Genomic DNA, 23,729 nt, shown 5'->3' with positions numbered 1-23,729 from the left:
CACGTACAAGTGTTTGCAAAGTTTTACTATATGAAAGAATAGCGTTGGCCGGGCGTGGTGGCTCACGCCTATAATCCCAACACTTTGGGAGGCCGAGACGGGTGGATCACCTGAGGTGAGGAGTATGAGACCAGCCTGGCCAACGTGGTGAAACCCCGTCTCTACTAAAAATACAAAAAAATTAGCTGGGTGTGGTGGCGGGCACCTGTATTCCCAGCTACTTGGGAGGCTGAGGCAGGAGAATCGCTTGAATCCAGGAGGCAGAGGTTGCAGTGAGCTGAGGTTGCACCATTGCGCTCCAGCCTGGGCAACAAGAGCGACACTCTGTTTCCAAAAAAATAGAATAGCATACAAATACCAAATATGTCTCAGTACAGATAAATTTGTTAATTAGAATTGATAATAGAACTGTGAAAATAGTTTGTGTTTTAAGGTGAAAGCTTTCTCAAAAGATTAAAAATGTGCAATAAATTGTAAAAGAAACATTCATATGCTTCTGTTAAATCCACTGTCTTTTTTTGAGACAGAATTTCGTACTTGTTGCGCAGGCTGGAGTGCAATGGCACCATCTTGGCTCACCACAACCTCCGCCTCCCAGGTTCAAGCGATTCTCCTGCCTCAGCCTCTCGAGTAGCTGGGATTAGAGGCATGTGCCACCACGCCCGGCTAATTTTGTATTTTTCATAGAGACGGGATTTCACCATGTTGGTCAGGCTGGTCTCGAACTCCCGACCTCAGGTGATCCACCCACATCGGCCTCCCAGAATGCTGGGATTACAGGCGTGAGCCACCGCACCCGGCCTAAATCCACTCTTTTTATTGGCCTTGTAGAAATTGATTTTTAGCCAGGCACAGTGGGTCACACACCTGTAATCCCAACACTTTGGAAGACCAAGGCAGGCAGATTACTTGAGGCTGGAGTTCAATACTAGCCCGGCCAATGTGGTGAAACCCCATCTCTACTAAAAATACAAAAATTAGCCAGGTGCGGTGGCGCATGCCTGTAAGCCCAACTACTTGGGAGGCTGAGTCATGAGAATCGCTTGAACCTGGGAGGCGGAAGTTGCAGTGAGCGGAGATTGTACCACTGCAGTCCAACCTGAGCAACAGAGTGAGAGAGTGAGACTCTGTCTCATTAAAAAAAAAAAAAAAAGAAAGAAAGAAAAGAAATTCAGCTTTTGAATATGTATTCTCTAGCCAAAAGTTTTGCAGCACCAGTGTAGAGATTGTTAACAATAAGGGTAATTCTAACTTACTCTCTACCACCCTTGTGGAATAGTCCGTCAGTCTTTATTTAGAAAGAAACTGTCATTCTCTCACCTCTGTCACTGTAAAACACAGTTGCTACTCATTGCTTTCTGAAAATCTATCTAAAAGTTAAAATGCAAAGTTACTGTTTGCAAATCTGTAATTATTAGCACAAACCTAATAAAAATGTAAATCTGATACCATTTGAGGTCCTTTGAATGCTTGCTTCATATTACAAGCCAAGTTTTATTTTTGTTGAGTATATTTTGAATGTCAATAATGAAAATTAATTAAGTGTGAAGTAGGAGCCGGGTGCGGTGGCTCACACTTGTAATCCTAGCACTTTGGGAGGCTGGGGCGGGTGGATCACCTGAGGTCAGGAGTTCGAGACCAGCCTGGCCAACATGGCGAAACCCCGTCTCTACTAAAAATATAAAAATTAGGCGGGCATGGAGACGCATGCCTGTAATCCCAGCTACTTGGGCGGCTGCGGCACGAGAATCGCTTGAACCTGGGAGGCAGAGGTTGCAGCCAGCCGAGATTGCACCATTGCACTCCAGCCTGGGTGACAGAGGGAAACTGCCTCAAAAAATGCCCAAAAAATACCAAAAATATTTGTCACTGTTTCTGAACCCTTGCAGTATATGTTGAAATAAATAATTTTATTATGCTCATGAAAAGATTTCTATAGGCCAAGCATGGTGGCTCATCCCTGTAATCCTAGCACTGTGGGAGACTAAGGCTGGAGGATCACTTGAGCTCAGGAGTTCAAGACCAACCTGGACAACATAGCGAGACCTTGTCTCTCTCTTTTTTTTTTTTAAATTAAAAAAAATTTTTTTCAAGATTTCTTTTCTTTTTTTTTTTTAAGACAGAGTCTAACTGTTATCCAGGGTGGAGTGCAGTCGCGTGATCTTGGCTCACTGCAACCTCCATCTCCAGGGTTCAAGTGGTTCTCCTGCCTCATTCTTCTGCCTCAGCCTCCTAAGTAGCTGGGATTACAGGCACCTGCCAACATGTCTGACTAATTTTCGTATTTTTTAGTAGAGACTGGGTTTCACCATGTTGACCAGGCCAGGTTGGTCTCGAACTCCTGAGTTCAAGTGATCCACCTGCCTCAGTCTCCCAAAGTGCTGGGATTACAGGCATGAGCCACCGTGCCCAGCCAAAAGATTTCTGCAAAAACGTTCACAACAGGCCGGGCACAGTGGCTCACGCCTGTAATCCCAGCACTTTGGGAGGCCAAGGCGGGCGGATCATGAGGTCAGGAGATCGAGACCATCCTGGCTAACACGGTGAAACCCCATCTCTACTAAAAATACAAAAATATCAGCTGGGCGTGGTGGCGGGTACCTGTAGTCGCAGCTACTCGCGTGGCTGAGGCAGCAGAATGGCGTGAACCCGGGAGGTGGAGCTTGCAGTGAGCTGAGATCACGCCACTGCACTCCAGCCTGGGCAACAGAGCGAGACTCCGTCTCAAAAAAAAAAAAAAAAAAAAAGTTCACAACAACCTATTCACAATGTCCAGAAACTGGAAATCACCCAAATATTTAATAACATGGAAATAGATAAGCAAACTGCTATATATTTTGGTGCAGTGGAATACTAATCAGCAATTTTTAAAAGAACAAATTGCCAATACACAGAAAAACATGGATGAATCTCAAACCATGAGTAAAAGAAGCCAGACACAGGCATACTGTCAGTTACATCTACTTGAAGCTCAGGAACATGCAAAAGTGGTGACAGGCATCAGAAAACGGTTGCCTCAGCTGGTAGAGGATGGGAGCCCAGTGGAAAAGGGTACAAGGGAACTTTTTGGATGATGGAAACGGCCTATATTTTCCTTTGGATAGTAGTTACATAAGTGTATATGATTGTCAGAACTCACTGAACTTAATGAATGCTTAAAATCTGGGCATTTATTTTATCTAAGTTTTATCTCCGCTGAATCAGACAGATATGATTAAACAAACCAAAAATACCAGTCACTTGGAAATTAAATATATTCTTTTGAGCCTAGACAGAAATAAAAATTATGCTAATAGACTTTTTTTCCACAAAAGTAAGATTACTGCTTTATCAAAACTTAAGGACTGGCAGCTAAATCTGTACCTTAAGTAAATTCATTGCCTTAACCTATTCTGTTACTTTTTTCAAAAGAAAGAAAAGATAAGGTGGAAATTCAATTCAGAGGTTTAAAAGAATAGCACAAAGGAAGATGTAGGAAGAAAATAAATAAGACAGTATCCCAAACTGGGTTTTATAAGAAGAATAAACAAATACAAGTTGAGCATCCCTAATCCAAAACTCCAAAGTCCAAAATGCTCCAAATTCTGAGTGCCAGCATGACACTTCAAAGGAAATGTTCACTGGAGGATTTTGGCTTTTCAGATTTGGAATGGATGCTCACCCAGTAAGTATAATGCAGATATTCCAAAATCTAAAAAAATTTGAAATCCCGAACACTTTTGGTCCTAAGCATTTCAGATACAGGATACTCAAAACGTAGTGAAATACACAAAGAGCTAATCATGGTGGCTCATGCCTTTGATCCCAGCACTTTGGAAGGCTGAGGTGGTGGATTGTTTGAGCTCTGTAGTTCAAGACTAGCCTGGGCAACATGGCAGAACCCCATTTCTACAAAAAATACAAAAATTAGCTGGGCATAGTGGTGCGTGCCTGTGGTCCCAGCTGCTCAGAAGGCTGAGATAGTGCTTGAGCCCAGGAGGTCAAGGCTGCAGTGAGCCGTGATCACACCACTGCACTCCACCGTGAGCAATAGTAAGACCCTGTCCCCATCCCCCCCCCCCCCAAAAAAAGGATGAAAAACATTAAAGTTACCAAAGAATTTACTCCTAAAAACAATTTTTAGGCCCAGATAATTTTTCAGGTGAATTGTTTCAAGTGTTAAAGAATTAAAAATTCTAATGCTGAATATAAACTTGGTGTTTTATTTTGTAATTGGAGAATCGGTTAATCATAAACTGTTTTGGAATAATTCATTTTGTTAAGTTGTAAAGTTTAATGTAATCTGAGTATGCAAAACCTAGCAAAGAGAGCCCAAAAAATCCTACAAACAATTCCTATTAATATAATGAAAAAGAAAAACCAGTTAAAATGTTAAAAATAATAGCAAATTCGCTGGGTGCAGTGGCTCACGCCTATAATCCGAGCACTTTGGGAGGCCAAGGCGGGCGGATCATGAGGTCAGGAGATTGAGACCATCCTGGCTAACACGGTGAAACCCCGTCTCTACTAAAAATACAAAAAAATTAGGCAGGCGTGGTGGCGGGTGCCTGTAGTCCCAGCTACTCGGGAGGCTGAGGCAGGAGAATGGCATGAACCCGAGAGGCAGAGCATGCTGTGAGCCAAGACTGCACCACTGCACTCCAACCTGGGTGACAGAGCAAGACTCCGCCTCAAAAAAAAAAAAAAATAGCAAATTTAAGAAAAGGGAATTTTTATACACTGTTGGTAGGAATCTAAATTAGCATAGCCACTATGCAAATTAGTATGGAGATTTCTCAAAAAATTAAAAATAGAATTAACATATAGCCCAGCGTTCCCACTACTGGATATTTATCCAAAGGAAAAGAAAACAGTATGTCAAAGGGGTACCTGCACTCCCATGTTTTTATTGCGGCTCTGTTTATAATAACAAAGATAAGGAATCAACCTAAGTGTCCATCAGCAGACTAGTTGATAAAGAAAAGTATATGTATACAATGGGATACCACTCAGCCATAAAAAAGAATGAAACGTCTGCAGCAATATAGATGGAACTGCAGGTCATTATGTTGAGTGAAATAAGCTAGGCACAGAAAGGCAAATATTGCATGTTCTCACTCTTGAGAACAGTGGGAGCTTAAAAAGTTGATCTCGTGGAGGTAGTAGATAGAATGATAGATACCAGAGGCTGAGAAGGGTATTGGGAGGAGAGGGATAAAGAGAGGTTGGTCAATGGATACAAACATACAGTTAGAAGGGATAAGTCTCAGTGTTCTGTAGCAGAGTAGGGTGATGATAGTTAACAATAATGTATTGTATATTTCAAAATAGCTAGAAGACAGAACTTGAAATGTTCACAATACATAGAAATAATAAACACTCAAGTTGATAGATACCCAAATACCCTGACTTGATCATTACGTGGTTTATGCATGTATCATGAATTATGCACAAAATGAGCCAGGCACAGTGGCTCACGCCTGTAATCCCAGCACTTTGGGAGGCCGAGGCAGGCAGATCACTTGAGGTCAGGAGTTCAAGACCAAGCCTGGCCAACATGGCAAAACCCTGTCTCTACTAAAAATACAAAAATTAGCTGAGCGTGGTGGCAGGTGCCTGTAATCCCAGATACTCCAGAGGCTGACAGGAGAATCGCTTGAACCCAGGAGGTGGAGGTTGCAGTGAGCCAAGATTATGCCATTGCACGCCAGCCTGGCCAACAGAGTGAGACTCCATCTCAAAAAAAAAAAAATGGATTTTGTTCATGTATTATGAACAAAATAATCACATGTACCCCATAAGTGTGTACAGATACTTGTATCATAAAAAAATAGTGGCCAGGCATGGTGGCGCAGGCCTGTAATTCTAGCACTTTGGGACGCCAGGGTGGGAGGATCGCTTGAGCCCAGGAGTTCAAGACCAGCCTGGCCAACATGACGAAACCCCTCCCCTACAAAAAAAAAAGACCTGGGTGTGATAGCTCACGCCTGTAATCCCAGCACTTTGGGAGGCTGAGGTGGGCAGATCACGAGGTCAGGAGTTCGAGACCAGCCTGGCCAACATGGTGAAACCCTGTCTCTACTAAAAATACAAAAATTAGCTGGGCGTAGTGGCACATGGCTGTAATCCCAGCTACTCAGGAGGCTGAGGCAGGAAATCTCTTGAACCCAGGAGGCGGAGGTTTCAGTGAGCTGAGACTGTGCCACTGCACTCCAGCCTGGGCAACAAGAGCAAAACTCCATCTCAATAAATAAATAAAGTTAGCAAGGCATGGTGGAGAGCACCTGTAATCCCAGCCACTTGGGAGGCTGAGGTGGGAGGATCACGTGAGCCAGGGAGGTTAAGGCTACAGTGAGCTGAGATTGGGTGCCACTGTGCTCCAGCCTGAGCAACAGAGTGAGACCCTGTCTCAAAAAAAAAATAAAATAAAATAACAAATGCAATTTAATAGTACACTAAAAGAATAATAGTGTTCATGAACACATAGAGTTTCTCTCAGGAATCCAACTTAGGAAGTATATTAATATAGCAAAATTATAGCTCAGATAATATTAAATCCATGTGATTTCCTGAGTAGGTAGTGAAAGCACATAGAATACAGTTTAACACCCATTCCGTTTTGATAAGAATTTTGAAAAGAAATGTAGTTAATTCCCTACTTTGATAACTGTTGCAGGCCCACAGCTAGCAAACTTTTAGCTATGTGGCATTAATGCTATTACCTAAAATCCAGGGGTGAAGCAGCCTGCTTTTTATTTTTTATGCTATTTTGGGAGTTTGGGTCAGTGAGTTAAGTTATTAAATAAGAGACAACTATTAGAAAGAAGGAAATAAATATATTATTTGTAGATAATATAGGATCTGCCTAGAAAAGCAAAAGAGAGTTAAGTGACTAGATGCAAGACAAATAAGCAAAAATTACACAGTTTTTGGAAGTTACGATCAAATATATTAGAAAGCTGTGGTCAGTTTAAAGATAACCCCAGGGCAAGAATAAGTAACCAAAACAAGCCCTTGTAAAATTTACTATTATAGTGTCACAAATCAGTGGAAAAGGGAAGGATTATTAAATGACAGTAAGATTTTGAAAAATGAGAAGTTTAGATACTTTCTTGACTATATTAAAATTCCAAAAAGATTAAAAAATTTTTTCAGTGTATAGGAAATGTTAATGAAACTAGAACTATTGTAAGTACTAGAAGAAATTACAAAAGAAATGATCAGTAAATGTAAATAAAGATGACTTTTTTTAAAACATAAGTGTTAACAAAACGGGGAAAAATTATTAATAAACATAATGAATTAGGAGAGGCAGCATACAAACACAGGCTGAGGAGTCAGGCTGTCTGGATTAGAGCCCGACTTGGCCGGAAATTTGAGCAAGTTGCAGTGGTAGTGGCTACATAACGTCTCCTCTGTGCCTCATTTTCCTCATCTATAAAATGGAGACAGTAATAGTACTTTCCTCATAGGATCACGGAGAAGATTAACTGGTAAACAGGCCTGGCACATGTCAACTGCTATGTAGATGTTAACAGCTAGCATTATTTATTGTAAGTGACACACAGAGTCAGAAGAAAAACTGAGACAGCCCCTCCTTTTTCCAGTTAAAGGATGAAAAACAAAAAAATTGTTGACCACCAGCGATAATCACAAATTTTAAATAATTAGCTGTACTGTGGCTGAGGCTGTGGTAAAAGGATGTTCACGTAGGAGTATGAAATAGTATGCCTTTTGGAAAATAACTTGTTCCATTTCCATTCATGAAGTTCACTTCTGTGATTATATCCTAAGAAGAAAGAATCCTAAATAAGGAAAAATACTTACATTTAAAATTATTCAAATTGGCATTATTTATAATAATGCAAAATTGGAAATGGCACAAATGTCCAACAGTAGAGAAATGCCTAAATTATAACAAATCTACTTGAAATACTGTATTAAGCAGTCATTTGAAAGAAAAATTTGAAGAGTTTGCAAGGAAAAAACCATGGAAAATGCAAACGCTATAATGTGAAGTTGAAAAAAGCAGAATATAAATTAGTACATACGATTACATCTGAATTGTTTTTTTCTTCTTCTTCTTCTTTTTGACTGAGTCTCACTCTGTCACCCAGGCTGGAATGCAGTGGCGCCATCTCAGCTCACTGCAACCTCCACCTCATGGGTCAAGCGATTCTTATGTCTGAGCCACCTGAGTAGCTGGGACCACAGGCATGCACCACCACGCCCAGCTAGTTTTTGTATTTTTAGTAGAAACCAGGTTTTGCCATATTGGCCAGGCTAGTCTTGAACTCCTGACCTCAAGTGATCCTCCCAGCTCGGCCTCCCAAAGTGCTGGGATTACAAGCATGAGCCACCATGCCCAGCCTACACCTGAATTTTTTAAAGCATATGCTTAAGAAAACAAAAATGTCTATGCAGAAATACACCAAAATGTTAAGAGTCATTGTCGTTGGTTAGGGGCACTTTGGCTAATTCTTAAAATAATTATTTCAAGCCGGGCTCAGTGGCTCACACCTGTAATCCCAGCACTTTCGGAGGCCGAGGCGGGTGGATCACCTGAGGTCAAGAGTTTGAGACCAGCCTGGCCAACATAGTGAAACCTTGTTTCTACTAAAAATACAAAAAAATAGCTGGGCATGGTGGCGGGCACCTGTAACCCCAGTTACTCCGGAGGCTGAGGCAGGAGAATCGCTTGAACCCGGGAGGCGGAGGTTGCAGTGAGCCGAGATCGTGCCATTACACTCCAGCCTGGGCAACAAGAGCAAAACTCCGTCTCAAAAAATAATAATAATAAATAAATCAGTTTCTCTATAATTTTCACATTGAATAAGCATATATTTTACTGTGGGAGAAAAGATTCTAATATTAGCCTTATGATTTTAGAAATGGTCTACATGTAGCTCATCTTTATTTTTGGTGCATAAAGTGACAAATTATCTCAATCTGACTGGTTTTGTAGATAAAGCAATGGTTTTAAAACATCACCCAGACAAACGGAAAGCAGCTGGTGAACCAATAAAAGAAGGAGATAATGACTACTTCACTTGCATAACTAAAGGTAAGAAAATGCTTTAGAGTCAGGAATTTCTAATAGTAATTGTTATTTATTAATTGCTGGGATTGGGTTTCTTATGCATACTGTAGTTCATTCAACTATCCTTTGACATTTTAAAACATTTTAGTTATATCAAGTTCTTTCTAATCATCACCCCAGAGCCTCACGACACAAAGTGAGGTTTCCCCAGCCAGCAGCATCAGCAACACCTGGCAGCTTATTAGAAATGCAGTCTCAGGCCCTGCCCCAAACCTACTGATTAAAATCTGCATTTTAACAGGATCCCCAGGTGATTCTTATCAGAAGCTCATCCTACAGTTAATTCATGTAAGTGTTCTATTTAATGATGAGAATACTAAGATTTTTTTTTTTTTTCGTTTCAGATGCTTTATGGGACTAAACTGTTCCTTAGATGTTTTGCTAGCCTAGTTTAAATCAAGAAGTTGATTATATCCTAGTACAGACCCTACAGTTACTTATTGCTATTTACATACACATCACTAAGCAAATTAATGTAGGTTACCACCATTTCTAAATGTTTCCTTAAATGTGATTTTACACTTTGATGCTAATTTTTGAACAGTTGTATGCACACCGTTCATATTTACTCTTTGCCAGTTCTCTTACACAGTGCTCCAGAAGCCTAAGATCCTTCGATCTTTTACAACCTTGGGATCTAACAATTAACTTACTAGCTATTTCTTTTTCCCCAGAGTCATCTTTTCTCTTGAGGGGTGGGTGATATTTATTGTTTTGTCACTTGTCTACTAGAAAAATAAAGAAGGAGTTAAGTCCAGTTATATCCAGTAGTGCTAAAGCTGTTGTTACCTAAATTAAATCCTCCCCAACCTGCAAACAAAATTTTCAAATATGAAAATTAATGACTTCTATGTTTTAAGGAGGGAAATACTTGTTTTCTTGCAGAAAAAAATAGGTAAAGTTATGGTGATGTGATCTTAACAATTTTTTTCTCAGCTTATGAAATGTTATCTGATCCAGTGAAAAGACGAGCATTTAACAGTGTAGATCCTACTTTTGATAACTCAGTTCCTTCTAAAAGTGAAGCAAAGGATAATTTCTTCAAAGTGTTTACCCCAGTGTTTGAAAGGAATTCCAGGTAAGTTAAGGCATCCCTTTTGATCATAGTGCCCTGTTGGCTTGTTTATTGTAGTCTTCCAGGTTTCTGCTCTTTCCCTCTGATAATAGTTTCATTTATAGATTATTTCCACTGTCTCTTCCTCCTCCTCCTCCTTCTCTGCAATATTCAGCCCTTCTGGTGAACTTAACTGTTCTCATTTATATTGCTTTCTAAACAGAAGTTCTACATTTCCATAGTAAAATTTCTGTACAATTTATGGGAAGTTTCTCTTTTAAATTTACTTGGGCTGGGCGCAGTGGTTCACACCTGTAATCCCAGCACTTTGGAAGGCCGAGGTGGACGGATCACCTGAGGTCAGGAGTTCAAGACCAGCCTGGCCAACATGGTGAAACCCCGTCTCTACTAAAATACAAAAATTAGCTGGCTGTGGAGGTGCATGCCTGTAATCCCAGCTCCTCGGGAGGCGGAGACGGGAGTTTTGCTTGAACCCAGGAGACAGTGGTTGCAGTGAGCCGAGGTCATGCCACTACACTGAGCAAGACTCCATCTCAAAAAAAAAAAAAAATTTGCTTTGAGAGAAATAACAGTATCTGACTTTTATAGTGTGATTCTTACACTTAGGTGACAGTAATTTTCCATTCTTTGATTTCCTCTTTATCAATCGGTATACTACTCTCTGACTCATTGTCAGTTGAGAAAAGCCTTTGTTCTTTATTTGATCATCTGATTATCATAAGGCTTCTTTGACAAAACATTATTTATAGTTACGATTAAAGCATACGTATTTTATTTCATTAAAGTTTGTTTTAAAATAGTATGTACCAATATTATTTTACATCTTTTTTTTCCATCTGCATTGGCAGGTTCCCTTAAAGCACATCTTGGCTGCACATTGGAATTACCTGGAGAACAGGAAGAACTCCTGATGCCTGAGTTCCACCTGGAAAGATTCTGATTTATTGGTTTGAATTTCTGTGGGGATTTTTAAGGCTCCCAGGTGATTCTACTGTGCAGCCAAATTTGAGAACCACTTTGATTAGCGGTTTGGCGCCGCCTAGTATTTCCGCCATCCTTTCTCCCTTGGATTTCACCTGTTTTTTGGTTTTTTTTTTCCTTTTTTATTTTGAGACAGTATCTTGCTCTCTTGCCAAGGCTGGAGTGCAGTGGCACAATCTTGGCTCACCGCAACCTCTGCCTCCCAGGTTCAAGCAATTCTCCTGCCTCAGCCTCCTGAGTAGCTGGGACTACAGGCATCTGCCACCACTAATTTGTGTATTTTTAGTAGAGACGGGGTTTCACCATATTGGCCAGACTGGTCTCAAACTCCTGGCCTCAGGTGATCGCTGGCCTTGGCCTCTCAAAGTGCTGGGATTACAGGCATGAGCCACCGCGCCTGGCCACGTTTGTTTTATAGCAGTGCTGAGGTGGTAAAAAGGAGTAGTATATTTTTCTGTGTAATGATTTCACAGAGTAGAAAACATGGATCAGTAGCTGCTTCGGGATCCTTTTCAGCAGTGATCGATGAAGTGCTGAGCCGAGAAATCTGGCTCTAAGGGGAAGGTGGTGGTGGTGATGAGGTGGAAATTAGTTCCCTCTGTGAATATTAACATTTTTAAAGGGCTAGGCCTACAGGTTGTTGTTGTGCTGACTATTTAGGGACAGGAGCTTGGCAAAAGGGGCTAGCTGCCATTTTTTCTAGCCTGCCTAGCAGCTGCTATGGCATTGTATTTTATAGAACTGAAGGTAACCTGTGATTAGAAGTCTGTCCCGTTGTTTCTCTCCTCACCCCAGTCTATCTTTGGCCTCACTTTTCGCACACCTGCATTGTTTCATGCCCCACTGCTGACCTTCCAGCTCCATCTTCGAGTTGTAGAGTTTGTAGGGAAGGGAAATCAGAGGAATTAGTAAAAATTATTGTTTTTAATAAATTAAATTGTTTGTTGAACTGTTGTACATAATTTTTGAAGAATTGTAAGAATATTTCCTTTGATATTTCAGATGGTCAAATAAAAAAAATGTTCCTAAACTTGGTGATATGAATTCATCATTTGAAGATGTAGATATATTTTATTCTTTCTGGTAAGTGAATATACTGTTTGTATGATGCTGTCATTTTTTAAAAGGAAAAGTATTCAATAAGTACTTGATTGTTTATAAATTAATTCAGATGGACAAATTGCAGAACCTTCACTGAACAAAAGCACTCTGTTACCTATGTGATATTTACACTTTTAAGATTTTCAGCCTGTTTTCTATTAATGAGATTTCTAGATATCAAGCACATGATAGTAGTAAAAAATGAAAATTGGGGAGTCATTTGAATAAAAATAAGTACATTTTTATTTAGTTACTTCCTACTAAAAGTACTTGAGTTCATGAGGAAGGAGACAGTGCTATTTGTCTCTGTAACTAATTCACTAATTTTTAATATGCGTAATAGTTAGTGGCCATTTTATATGTGCTACATTTTCTCATCAAATGTCTAGTAAATACAAAAACATAAAATCACATAGAACAAAAATAACAAGATTTAGTTCTATCAGTTGTAATTGCTTTTACCTTCAGAGGATACAAACTGGAGATGAGATAACCACTACTAGGGTTACCTTCAGACTTGACAGACTAGCGAAATTGAAGGCAAGGAAAACTTAAAAATAGGTCTTGGTCAAGCGAAAAACCTAACAAAGAAGAGATAGCAGGGTGGTGTGGTTTTGATTATGGAGTGATATGTGCATTTTAGATTTTCATACCAAATGCAATGTCCTTAAAAAAGGAGAAAGACTTGACCTTAGTTCAATACTAGAAGGGAAGGAAAGGTATCCATTAAAACAAATTCATTCACTTGCATTAAAAAGAATTTTTTTTCATTTATTCTGTCTTGATCATGTATTATTTCTGTCTATATTAGGTATAATTTTGATTCTTGGAGAGAATTTTCTTATTTAGATGAAGAAGAAAAAGAAAAAGCAGAATGGTATGTATGCAAATCATTAATAATGGAAGGTATTTATTTGGTTCTCTGGTATTTGGATGATGTAAAAATTGACACATAAATTTTCTTTCATATTTTCTCTTTGTACATCTTTTTTAAACAATTTTTTAATATTTTGAAATCCTTTCTCACAAGTTAAACTAGGTGGGCCCAGATCAATAATTGGTTAGGATATGCTTAAGAAATTGCCAAGGAATATAATGTCAGATAGCTCAGTTCAGCAAAATCTTTTTCTTCTGGTTGCTTAACCTAGGTTTTATTAATTTTTTTTTGTATGTGTGCAGAAATGCTTTTGACATGAATGTGCAAAAAATAACCAAAATTAATATTAAATAGAACCACTGTTTAGGCCGGGCGTGCTGGCTCATTCCTGTAATCCTAGCACTTTGGGAGGCTAAGGCGGGCAGATCACCTGAGGTCAGGAGTTCGAGACCAGCCTGGCCAACATGGCGAAACCCTGTCTCTACTAAAAATACAAAAAGTAGCCAGGCATGGTGACAGGCACCTGTAATTCCAGCTATTCCGGAGGCTGAGGCAGGAGACTCACTTGAACCTGGGAGGCAGAGGTTGCAATGAGCCAAAATCACGCCATTGCACTCCAGCCTGGGCGACAAGAGCAAAAGTCTGTCTCAAAAAAAAAAAAATCATTGTTTAATGTTAGTAATGACACAGCATTTTAACCTCTAGGATGTTATGTACATATAAATATTTTATAAAATATTGCATTTTCCAGTCATAGCATCTATAAGCAGTAGTTTGTTTCCAATATTTTCTATTTTATAGTCGTGATGAGAGGAGATGGATTGAAAAGCAGAACAGAGCAACAAGAGCACAAAGAAAAAAAGAAGAAATGAACAGAATAAGAACATTAGTTGGTAAGTAGAATTGATTTTTTTTAAGTCCCCTAAATGTTAGAAATTCAAAATGAGATTAACTTTTTCTTTTGCTAGACAATGCATATAGCTGTGATCCAAGGATAAAAAAGTTCAAGGAAGAAGAAAAAGCCAAGAAAGAAGCAGAAAAGAAAGCAAAAGCAGAAGCTAAACGGAAGGAGCAAGAAGCTAAAGAAAAAGTAAGACAACATTTAATGAAGGTGGACTTTAAATGTTTATGAAATCTTTAATCTTCACTTTAATCTTCACATCTATTTTTTTAAAAAACTATAATTCGAAAGCAGAGAATTGGGTGCTACTGTGAATGAATCATGACCAGTTGGTATAATTGAGAGAGATCTTCCTTACCAGCAAGTTTTTATTGAGCAAAAAATTGTGTCATAAGTTCCTTTAATATTATGCTTATTTCTAATATGTCAATTTTACATTTTCTAATAAATGTTTATAGATCTTTACCAGCTGTCTTTCCGAGTTCATCCTTCAGTTTTCAATAAGTTTATGTTGCCTTTTTTCCTAATATAATTTATTAAAAGTTTAAATTTTTAAAATTATAAAACATTTAGGAATTTTACTGTACCTATTAAAATGATTTTACTCCCTTTTTTTAAAGCAAAGACAAGCTGAATTAGAAGCTGCTCGGTTAGCTAAGGAGAAAGAAGAGGAGGAAGTTAGACAGCAAGCATTGCTGGCAAAGAAGGAAAAAGATATCCAGAAAAAAGCCATTAAGAAGGAAAGGCAAAAACTTCGAAACTCATGCAAGGTATATCAGACTGAACAAACACTAGGCACAAGTAAATCAAGTTGCTTATTAAGCAAAAATACTTCTTTTTGTTTGTTTGTTTTTTAGATGGGGTCTCGCTCTGTCGCCCAGGCTGGAGTGCAGTGGCGCGATCTCAGTTCACCGCAATTTCCGCCTCCGGGTTCGAGCGATTCTCCTGCCTCAGCCTCCCGAGTAGCTGGGATTACAGGCGTGTGCCACCACGCCTGGCTAATTTTTTGTATTTTTAGTAGAGACAGGGTTTCGCCATGTTGGCAAAGCTGGTCTTGTACTCCTGACCTCAAGTGATCTCCCCGCCTCGGCCTCCCAAAGTGCTGGGACTACAGGCATGAGCCACTGCACCCAGCCAAAATATTTCTTGGAAAAAAAAAAAAATTATTTTTATTTATTTATTTATTTGAGATGGAGTCTCGCACTGTCACCTGGTCTGGAGTGCAATGGCACGATTTTGGCTCACTGCAACCCCCGCCTCCTGGGTTCAAGCAACTCTCCTGCCTCAGACTCCTGAGTAGATGGGATTACAGGTGCCTGCCAGCACGCCCGGCTAATTTTTTGTATTTTTAGTTGAGACAGAGTTTCACTGTGTTGGCCAGGCTGGTCTCGAACTCCTGACCTCATGATCCACCCATCTCAGCCTTCCAAAGTGTTGGGATTACAGGCATGAGCCACCTGTGCCCAGCCAAAAAAACTTTTTCTAATTAAGTTTTTGTTATTGTTGTTGTTGAGGCAGGGTCTCAGTCACTCAGGCTGGAGTGCAGTGGCGCCATCTCGGCTCACTGCAACCTTCACCTCCCAAGTTCAAGCCATTCTCATGCCTTGGCCACCCAAGTAGCTGGGATTACAGGTGCATACCACCACACCCAGCTAATTTTTGTATTTTTAGTAGAGACGGGGTTTCACCATGTTGGCCAGGCTGGTCTCGAACTCCTGGCCTCAAGTGATCCCCCTGCCTTGGACTCCCAAAGTGCTAGGATTATAGGCATGAGCCACTGCACCTGGCCAAGCATAAATGTATTTCTTTTCTTTACTATGCAAATGTAACTAAACAAGACAGAGAGAGTCTCCATCTCAAAAAAAAAAAAAAAAAGACATGCTGAGATAACTGAAGATATGAATATAGACACAGTTTCAGAATATATATATATATATGTGTGTATATATATATATATATGTGTGTATATATATATATTTTGAGACAGAGTCTTGCTCTGTCGCCCAGGCTGGAGTGCAATGGCACAATCTCCGCTCACTGCAAGCTCCGCCTCCTGGGTTCACGCCATGCTCCTGCCTCAGCCTCCCGAGTAGCTGGGACCACGCCCGGCTAATTTTTTGGATTTTTAGTAGAGACGGGGTTTCACTGTGTTAGCCAGGATGGTCTCGATCTCCTGACCTCACGATCCGCCTGCCTCGGCCTCCCAAAGTGCTGGGACAGTTTTAGAATATTAACTTGTTTTTTGGTTTGATAATGGTAAGATGATTACGTTTAGAAAAAAACTATCAGGGTTGAAAACTGAAATATGTACACCTGAAATTTAGAAAAAGTTAAAAACAGCCAGGCGCGGTGGCTCACACCTGTAACCAGCACTTTGGGAGGCTGAGGCGGGTGGATCACGAGGTCAGGAGTTCAAGACCAGCCTGGCCAAAATGGTGAAACCCCGTCTCTACTAAATATAGAAAAAATTAGCCAGGTGTGGTGGCGGGCGCCTGTAATCCCAGCTACTCAGGAGACTGAGGCAGAATAGCTTGAACCTGGGAGGTGGAGCTTGCAGTGAGCCGATTTCGTGCCACTGGACTCCAGCCTGGGCGACAGTGAGACTCCGTCTCAAAGAAAAGAAAAAGTTAAAAACATTTACACTGAGATAAAATTATACCTGTTCAGTTGTCATTGTCTGTTTTTTTGAGATGGAGTCTCGCTCTGTCGTCCAGGCTGGAGTGCAGTGGCGTGATCTCAGTTTGCTGCAATTTCCGCCTCCAGGTTCAAGCGATTCTCCTGCCTCAGCCTCCTGAGTAGCTGGGATTACAGCTTTGTAATTATGTTGATGGATGTATTTTTGAGTGTAGATATAATTTTTGTGTTTGTACTTTTAGACCTGGAATCATTTTTCTGATAATGAGGCAGAGCGGGTTAAAATGATGGAAGAAGTGGAAAAACTTTGTGATCGGCTTGAACTGGCAAGGTATACCTATGGAACTGCTATTGAAGTCTTCACTTGAGCTTAGGATAAAGTTTCATTTCTTCTTTTTTTTTTTCTTTAGCTTACAGTGCTTGAATGAAACACTCACATCATGCACAAAAGAAGTAGGAAAGGCTGCTTTGGAAAAACAGGTAATAGAAGAACACGTCACTCCTACCTATATGTAGCATTTAATTCTGCTTTGACCTGTTTCTTCACCTAATATATAAGTCACCAAGTGCAGGGAGTATCTGATTTCTCTTTATGTTTCCCACTGTTTTGTTGTTGTTGTTTTATGTGTTTGGTTTTTTGGTTTTTTGTTTTGAGACAGAGTCTTGCTCTGTCGCCCAGGCTGGAGTGCAGTGGCACGATCTTGGCTCACTACAACCTCCGCCTCCCGGGTTCAAGTGATTCTCCTGCCTCAGCCTCCTGAGTAACTGGGATTATAGGCGCACAACACCACACCTGGCTAATTTTTGTATTTTTGGTAGAGACAGGGTTTCACCATGTTGGTCAGGCTGGTCTTGAATTCTTGACCTCATGATCTGCCCATGTAGGCTTCTCAAAGTGCTGGGATTATAGGTGTGAACCACCACGCCCAGCCTGTTTTTGTTTTTGTTTTTGAGATGGAGTCTCTCTCTGTCACCCAGGCTGGAGTGCGGGTGGGATTACAGGTGTGTGCCACCATGCCCGGCTGATTTTTGTATTTTTACTAGAGACAGGGTTTCGCTGTGTTGGCCAGGCTGGTCTCAAACTCCTTAACTCAAGTGATCCGTCCGCATTGGCCTCCCAAAGGATTATAGGCATGAGCCACCATGCCCAGTCTGCATTTTGTTTATGTAGTAAGGTGCTGTTGTTGATTTAAGTTGGATTAGATGTTTATGGTTTTTACCATACTTAGTGTTTGATTTGTGGTATCTATCACAATCATAGCTTTTGCAAAATCATATTAGAAAAAAATAATTGTTTTGATTATTCCTTGAGTATTTTCATAGGGTAATAACAGTTAGAACCAAAAGAGATCTTTGTTCTGTCTAGTCTATACCTTTTACTTTACAGATAAGAAAACAGGCCCAGAAATTCAATTCAATTCAACAAGTATTAGTACCTACTATATATAGCACTATGCCTAGGTTCTTTTGGAGAAATGCCTAATGCTGTTGCACCACAAAGGACATGCTGAGAAGAACCTGAGAAGAACCTGAAGGACCAAAAGATGGAGAGCCCATAGTAAATGCGGTGTAGGATAGGAAGGGCCACAAGTTTTAGTGACCAGGGAAGGCTCAGTGTAGTTTGAACCAGCCTGAAAGGAAGGACAGAGTTAAAATGAAGGTCAGAAGAATACCACAAACTATAATATAGAAGTAGAAGTATAAAGTATGGTTCAGCCTGGGCAACATAAACAAAATCTCTACCGAAAATACAAAAATTAACTGGCATGGTGTCGTGTACCTGTAGTCCCAACTTCTCAGGAGGCTGAGGTTAGAGGATTACCTGAGCCTGGGAGGTCACAGCTGCAGTGAGCTATGATCACGTCGGTGCACTCCAACCTGGGCAACAGAGCGAGACTTTGTCTCAAAAAAAACAGACACAAAAAAAAAATGTTATGGGGAAATGGAGTGGGAAACAAAATCAGTTAGGAAAAGCAGAACCAATGATCAGGTTTTTAATACCTTGTTGACTAGTTTCCATTACTGCAAATCTTTGATTAACAGAAGGTTCAACATTGTACTACTAATCTGACGTTTGTGGATAAGGTGCATCAGATAGATGTAACTAGTTACAAGAATCTTATTTAAGAACCTGCACTATGAGCGTGGTGGCTCATGCCTATAATCCGAGCACTTTGGGAGGCCAAGGCAGACAGATCCCCTGAGGTCAGGAGTTTGAGACTAGCCTGGCCAACATGATGAAACCCCATCTCTGTTAAAAATACAAAAATTAGCTGGGCATGGTGGCAGGCATCTGTAATCCCAGCTACTTGGGAGGCTGAGGCAGGAGAATCACTTCAACCTAGGAGGCGGAGGTTGCAGTAAGCAGAAATCACACCACTGCACTCCAGCCTGGGCGACAGAGTGAGACTCCGCCTCAAAAGAAAGAAAGAAAGAAAAAGAACCTGCACTATGAACGTGATGATGGGAATCAAAAAAATTTTTCAAGGTTAGCATTATTGGGACTTTACTGGTTCTAAGGGATTGAAGGGGAGAAATGAGCCAAAGATGACTCTAAGATAGCAGCTGACAGAAGCAACAAGGGCAAATAAAGGTTCTTTTTTTACTTGTGCATGTTTGAAGGTAGTCTAGAAGGAACAATGTAAATGGTAGAGCTTCAAAATAAAAGAGGCCATTTTGCTCTGCCTTCACCTTTTGGTAGAGAATAAATGAGATTGTCTGCAGAAAGGGTGAATATGAGTTTGAAGAGGTTTGAAATGGCCTTGTGGATGAATAACTCATTGACCCACAGACTTGTCAATTAGTGTCCAAGGCTAATGGAAGTCACATGACATGAGTACTGGGAAAATCAGGCAGGCTGTGGGCAGTTCTTGGTCCCTCAGGCAGACCTATGCAGACTGGAAGCCAGAGTGAAAAGCTGGTGCTTCTTTTTGGGTTGGCCTGAGAGGAGTATGGGGTCAGAGTGAGAATGACATTGAGAGTTGAGGACCACAAAGCCCTGGCCAGGAAGAGAGTGTAGAATAGCAATACAATATATTTCTAAGCCCCTGACTTATGATATTTGTGCAGATAGAAGAAATAAATGAGCAAATCAGAAAAGAGAAAGAGGAAGCTGAGGCTCGTATGCGACAAGCATCTAAGAACACAGAGAAATCAACTGGTGGAGGTGGAAATGGAAGTAAAAATTGGTCAGAAGATGATCTACAATTACTAATTAAAGCTGTGAATCTGTTCCCTGCTGGAACAAATTCAAGGTACTGGTTTTAATGAAACTTTTCTTCAACTCACACTGGAGCCTGGAGATAATGTAGACAGACTCCAAATAGCAGCACTTGTTATCACAGAAACTTGCAGACATAAATTCTGTGCCACAGTAGAAAAGTGTGAAAAGTGAGGTGCATTTTGAAGCTGTCAGTCTTACCCATTGCATCAGTACACATGCACATATACATATGACAGAATACTTGTTTCTCAGGAAATTGAAGATCATGAGACAAGTCTTGACTTATGTTGGCTTACTCTGTCATGGCTTGTGCTAGGGATTAGGTTTTCTGTAGTTTTTCTTTTACAGTCTTGCTCTTTGTTTTTTCCCACCTCAAGCTGGAGCTTGAGTTTAACTCCAAGAAAGCCCTAGAGATCCAGCGTCCCTAATTCTATAGATGAAACCGAGGCTGTTTTCAGAATGATTGATCTTCTGAAGAAATGTATTAAACTGGCAGTATACACAAATAAGTGGTTTTATTTATGTTGATTTGTACACCGAATCTGTAAGATGTATGGACTTAAAACCAAGATTATCATTGATTTAAACACATGAAAAGCAAAAACCGTAGTCCAGGCAACAGGAATTTATAGTAGCAGCATAATTAGACCACCAATCTGAGCTCATTCTGTACATACTATAACCTTTCTGCAGTAAAAATCTAATGGTTTTTGTCGTTTCATTTTGTTTTTCCTTACTACTATTCACATTATTGTATAATATATCCTATCAGATGGGAAGTTATTGCTAATTACATGAACATACATTCTTCCTCTGGAGTCAAAAGAACTGCCAAAGATGTTATTGGCAAAGCAAAGAGTCTCCAAAAACTTGGTGAGTTTTGAGAAGTCCATTTGTTACTTTAAACACCTATTTTAAAAATAACTTATGCAATTTAATGAAAGATTAAATGAGATGATCTGTTAAGTATTAAATTTTTTTCATTTCTCAGACCCTCATCAAAAAGATGACATAAATAAAAAGGCATTTGATAAGTTTAAAAAAGAACATGGAGTGGTACCTCAAGCAGACAACGCAACGCCTTCAGAACGATTTGAAGGTAAATTTTGCTTTTCTAAACGTAGAAAATGCTAGGCATGTATCTGTGCTGCTTGGATGTACAAGACTTAGGGTCTATGTTCAGAATGATAGGGAAATAAAATGTTTAGCAGACTGGAAGCTGTAAGCAAACATTTCCAGGGCAAAGATTGACTTCACCTAACCATTAAAAATGGAGAATTGCAGTTGTTCCATTTCAGATGCCATTAGAGAAGGGGGCTGTTTGTTTTGCTTACCAGGTTTTACAAATCAGTGTTAGAGAATATTATTGGGACTAAAGAATAGTGTTTTATCGGGATAATTGCTTGATTTTGAGAAATGTACTGTAATTATATAAGAAAATGTCCTTATGTTTAAGGAAAAACACGGAAGTGTTAAGGAATAAAGAGGCATCATGTCTGTAACTTATGGTTCAAAGTATGTCTGTACATATAGGTAAAAATAATTAGCAAATATGAAAATGTTCACATTTGGGGAATGTAGGCCGAGTATACAGGGATTCTTTCTACTCCTCTAAAATTATTTCAAAATAAAATGTTAAAAATTGTTAGGGTTCAAAACCAGCCTGGGAAACATAAGAAGACTCAAAAAAAAAATGTTAGGGTTTGATATTATCTTGGGTGTTGTGATTACTCTAGACCAATGCTTTTCATGTTACAAATCATGACCCATCACTGGGTCATGAAGTCAATTTAGTGTGTTGAATAGAAAATGAGTGTTACACCCATTATATGGGTGGGTATACTTGTGAAACTCTTGATCACGTGTGTCTTTGTTTGGGATGTGATATAAATTTTTTTCTTGCTATGACAAGGTTTGAAAGCAGTTTATGTGGAAAAAGTTCTTTCACTTCATGTTTTGTGAGCCACCAATCCTTTCTTAAACTAATCGCAGAAAGATGCTTTTGGATTAATAGACTTGACTATACATAAGCTGTTTCTTTCTTCTAAGAGTCCCAGTTTTACCTATATTCTTTAATCTTGCTTATTATCCCAAAATTTCAACTTAAAGATATGAGACTTACAGTGTTATATAGGGGAGGAAAATCATTGCAAAAATCAGCAGTGACTTGTTTGGCTGAGTTAGGCATTATTTCGGTTCTTTTAATAAAGGTAAGTAACAAGGCAGGGTTTCAGAACACCTGAAAGACACTTCTTTATAAAGGAGTTTATTCTCCTGCACCTTTATCTCCACAAAATACAACAGGTATTAGCACACTAGTCTCAACTCTTTCTTAGGGGGACTTGTTTCCATGTTGGAGGGAGGTGGGCCCTGATATTTGTCCAATCTGCTTTCTGTGAGGAGAGGTGACCCTGTGAAGGCAAGAGTGACTGGCAGTAGTGCTATGTGGGTATGACTCCTTTGCCTCTTTTATGGAAATGGGAAGGCTCCTTCCTCTTCAGTTGTACCATTAAACAGCAAGCTGGCACCATTTTTTGAATAGTGATTTCTCATAGGAGTTTTGCAACAGTACGTTTAATTTATTTTGGTATTGTGAAGTAACTGGAGAACAGCAGGAAATACTGCCATGTCACTTCCATCTTTTTTCCAAGAGAGGAAATAAAATCTATGGTATTTAGGGCTTTAAACCAATACAAGGAAATTCAACAAAAGACTTATTAGAACTTAAAAGCTACCTTCAAAAAAGCTTCTTAGGCACCTTAGGTACCATCAAATATTATACAAATTCTCTGCTTTGTTTTGAATAGGTGGTGGTTTTGTTTTGTTTTTTCCTTCTTTAATGGGAAGGAACTTTGGTTTCTAGGCTTAACTTTTAACAGATCTCACAGGCCGCAGTTTCTAGTAGTAGTCAGGCTACTGGTAGTATTAGTCTGTGTTGTCACTGCATAGTCTGAAATAACTAAATTGCCAGAAGTCCATTAACTTAACCAAATCAGCTTTCTACCACTTAACATTCTACTTTTACCTACACAAGTGGACTGTGTAATACTTAACATCCTTAAGAAATATATTTGTTTCTGACACACATCTTAGATGTTTTCTGAAATATACAAGGTTTAGTTGAAGAACCACAATAGCAGTTATTGGAAGTGTTCAGCATCGGCTCCCAAGATTTTAGCAGATGTGACGAAGAGAACACCACACTACAACACAATCTAATTTCAGCTTGCCTCTCCAGCACTGGTACCTTGGGCAGGAAGTAGATTTATCAGAACTCTTAATGAATTGTGGTTGTGTTTTTGAGTCCAAGAGTCCAACAGTACTATAAATTTAAATATGGCTTTTTACCAGTCTGGTGAGTGTATTACATTGATTTTTAAGAGATAAACAGTACAAGGTAGATCTTTACTATTGTGTTTTAAAAGCCTTTGAGATTTTATTTTCTGGGATGTGAGCCATCTGAAATTTTTTCTCTTATTAACACTCAGAGGGCTATATGTATCTCTCATCTCTACAAGTTTATTTTCAAAATGACACATCCCAGATTGAAATGGGCACTTAGCGAACACTTGTGGACCACAAGACTTGTCTGGGAACATGTTCAAAGACAGTTTTCAAATAAAATTTTTTCTTAAACAGGTCCATATACAGACTTCACCCCTTGGACAACAGAAGAACAGAAGCTTTTGGAACAAGCTTTGAAAACATACCCAGTAAATACACCTGAAAGATGGGAAAAAATAGCAGAAGCGGTGCCTGGCAGGACAAAGAAGGACTGCATGAAACGATACAAGGTTGCAGACTTAAGCGTTTATAGATTGTTGTATTTTAAATTGTAGCTTGGGTGATATAGCTCAT

General features: G+C 39.6%; 1 protein-coding gene across 2 annotated transcripts in view; it reads left to right on the top strand.

Moving 5' to 3' along the window:
* DNAJC2 (DnaJ heat shock protein family (Hsp40) member C2) overlaps positions 1-23,729 on the top strand; it is a 32,155-nt gene that overhangs the window by 8,061 nt on the left and 365 nt on the right. The window contains exons 4-17 of one of the 2 annotated variants that reach the window (XM_063813944.1): positions 8,945-9,043; positions 9,321-9,367; positions 10,016-10,157; positions 12,138-12,218; positions 13,048-13,113; positions 13,915-14,006; positions 14,082-14,203; positions 14,635-14,784; positions 16,891-16,979; positions 17,059-17,128; positions 19,718-19,902; positions 20,644-20,744; positions 20,863-20,970; positions 23,511-23,665. In XM_063813944.1, the coding sequence (XP_063670014.1) occupies positions 10,024-10,157; positions 12,138-12,218; positions 13,048-13,113; positions 13,915-14,006; positions 14,082-14,203; positions 14,635-14,784; positions 16,891-16,979; positions 17,059-17,128; positions 19,718-19,902; positions 20,644-20,744; positions 20,863-20,970; positions 23,511-23,665 (1,353 nt within the window). In that variant the 5' untranslated portion in view covers positions 8,945-9,043; positions 9,321-9,367; positions 10,016-10,023. 2 annotated transcript variants of the gene reach the window in all.

This window comes from Pan troglodytes, chromosome 6 (assembly GCF_028858775.2).
Source record: "Pan troglodytes isolate AG18354 chromosome 6, NHGRI_mPanTro3-v2.0_pri, whole genome shotgun sequence".
NCBI lineage: Eukaryota > Metazoa > Chordata > Mammalia > Primates > Hominidae > Pan > Pan troglodytes.
Note: the sequence above shows the minus strand (reverse complement) of the source record. Positions and strands in the feature narration are given on the sequence as shown.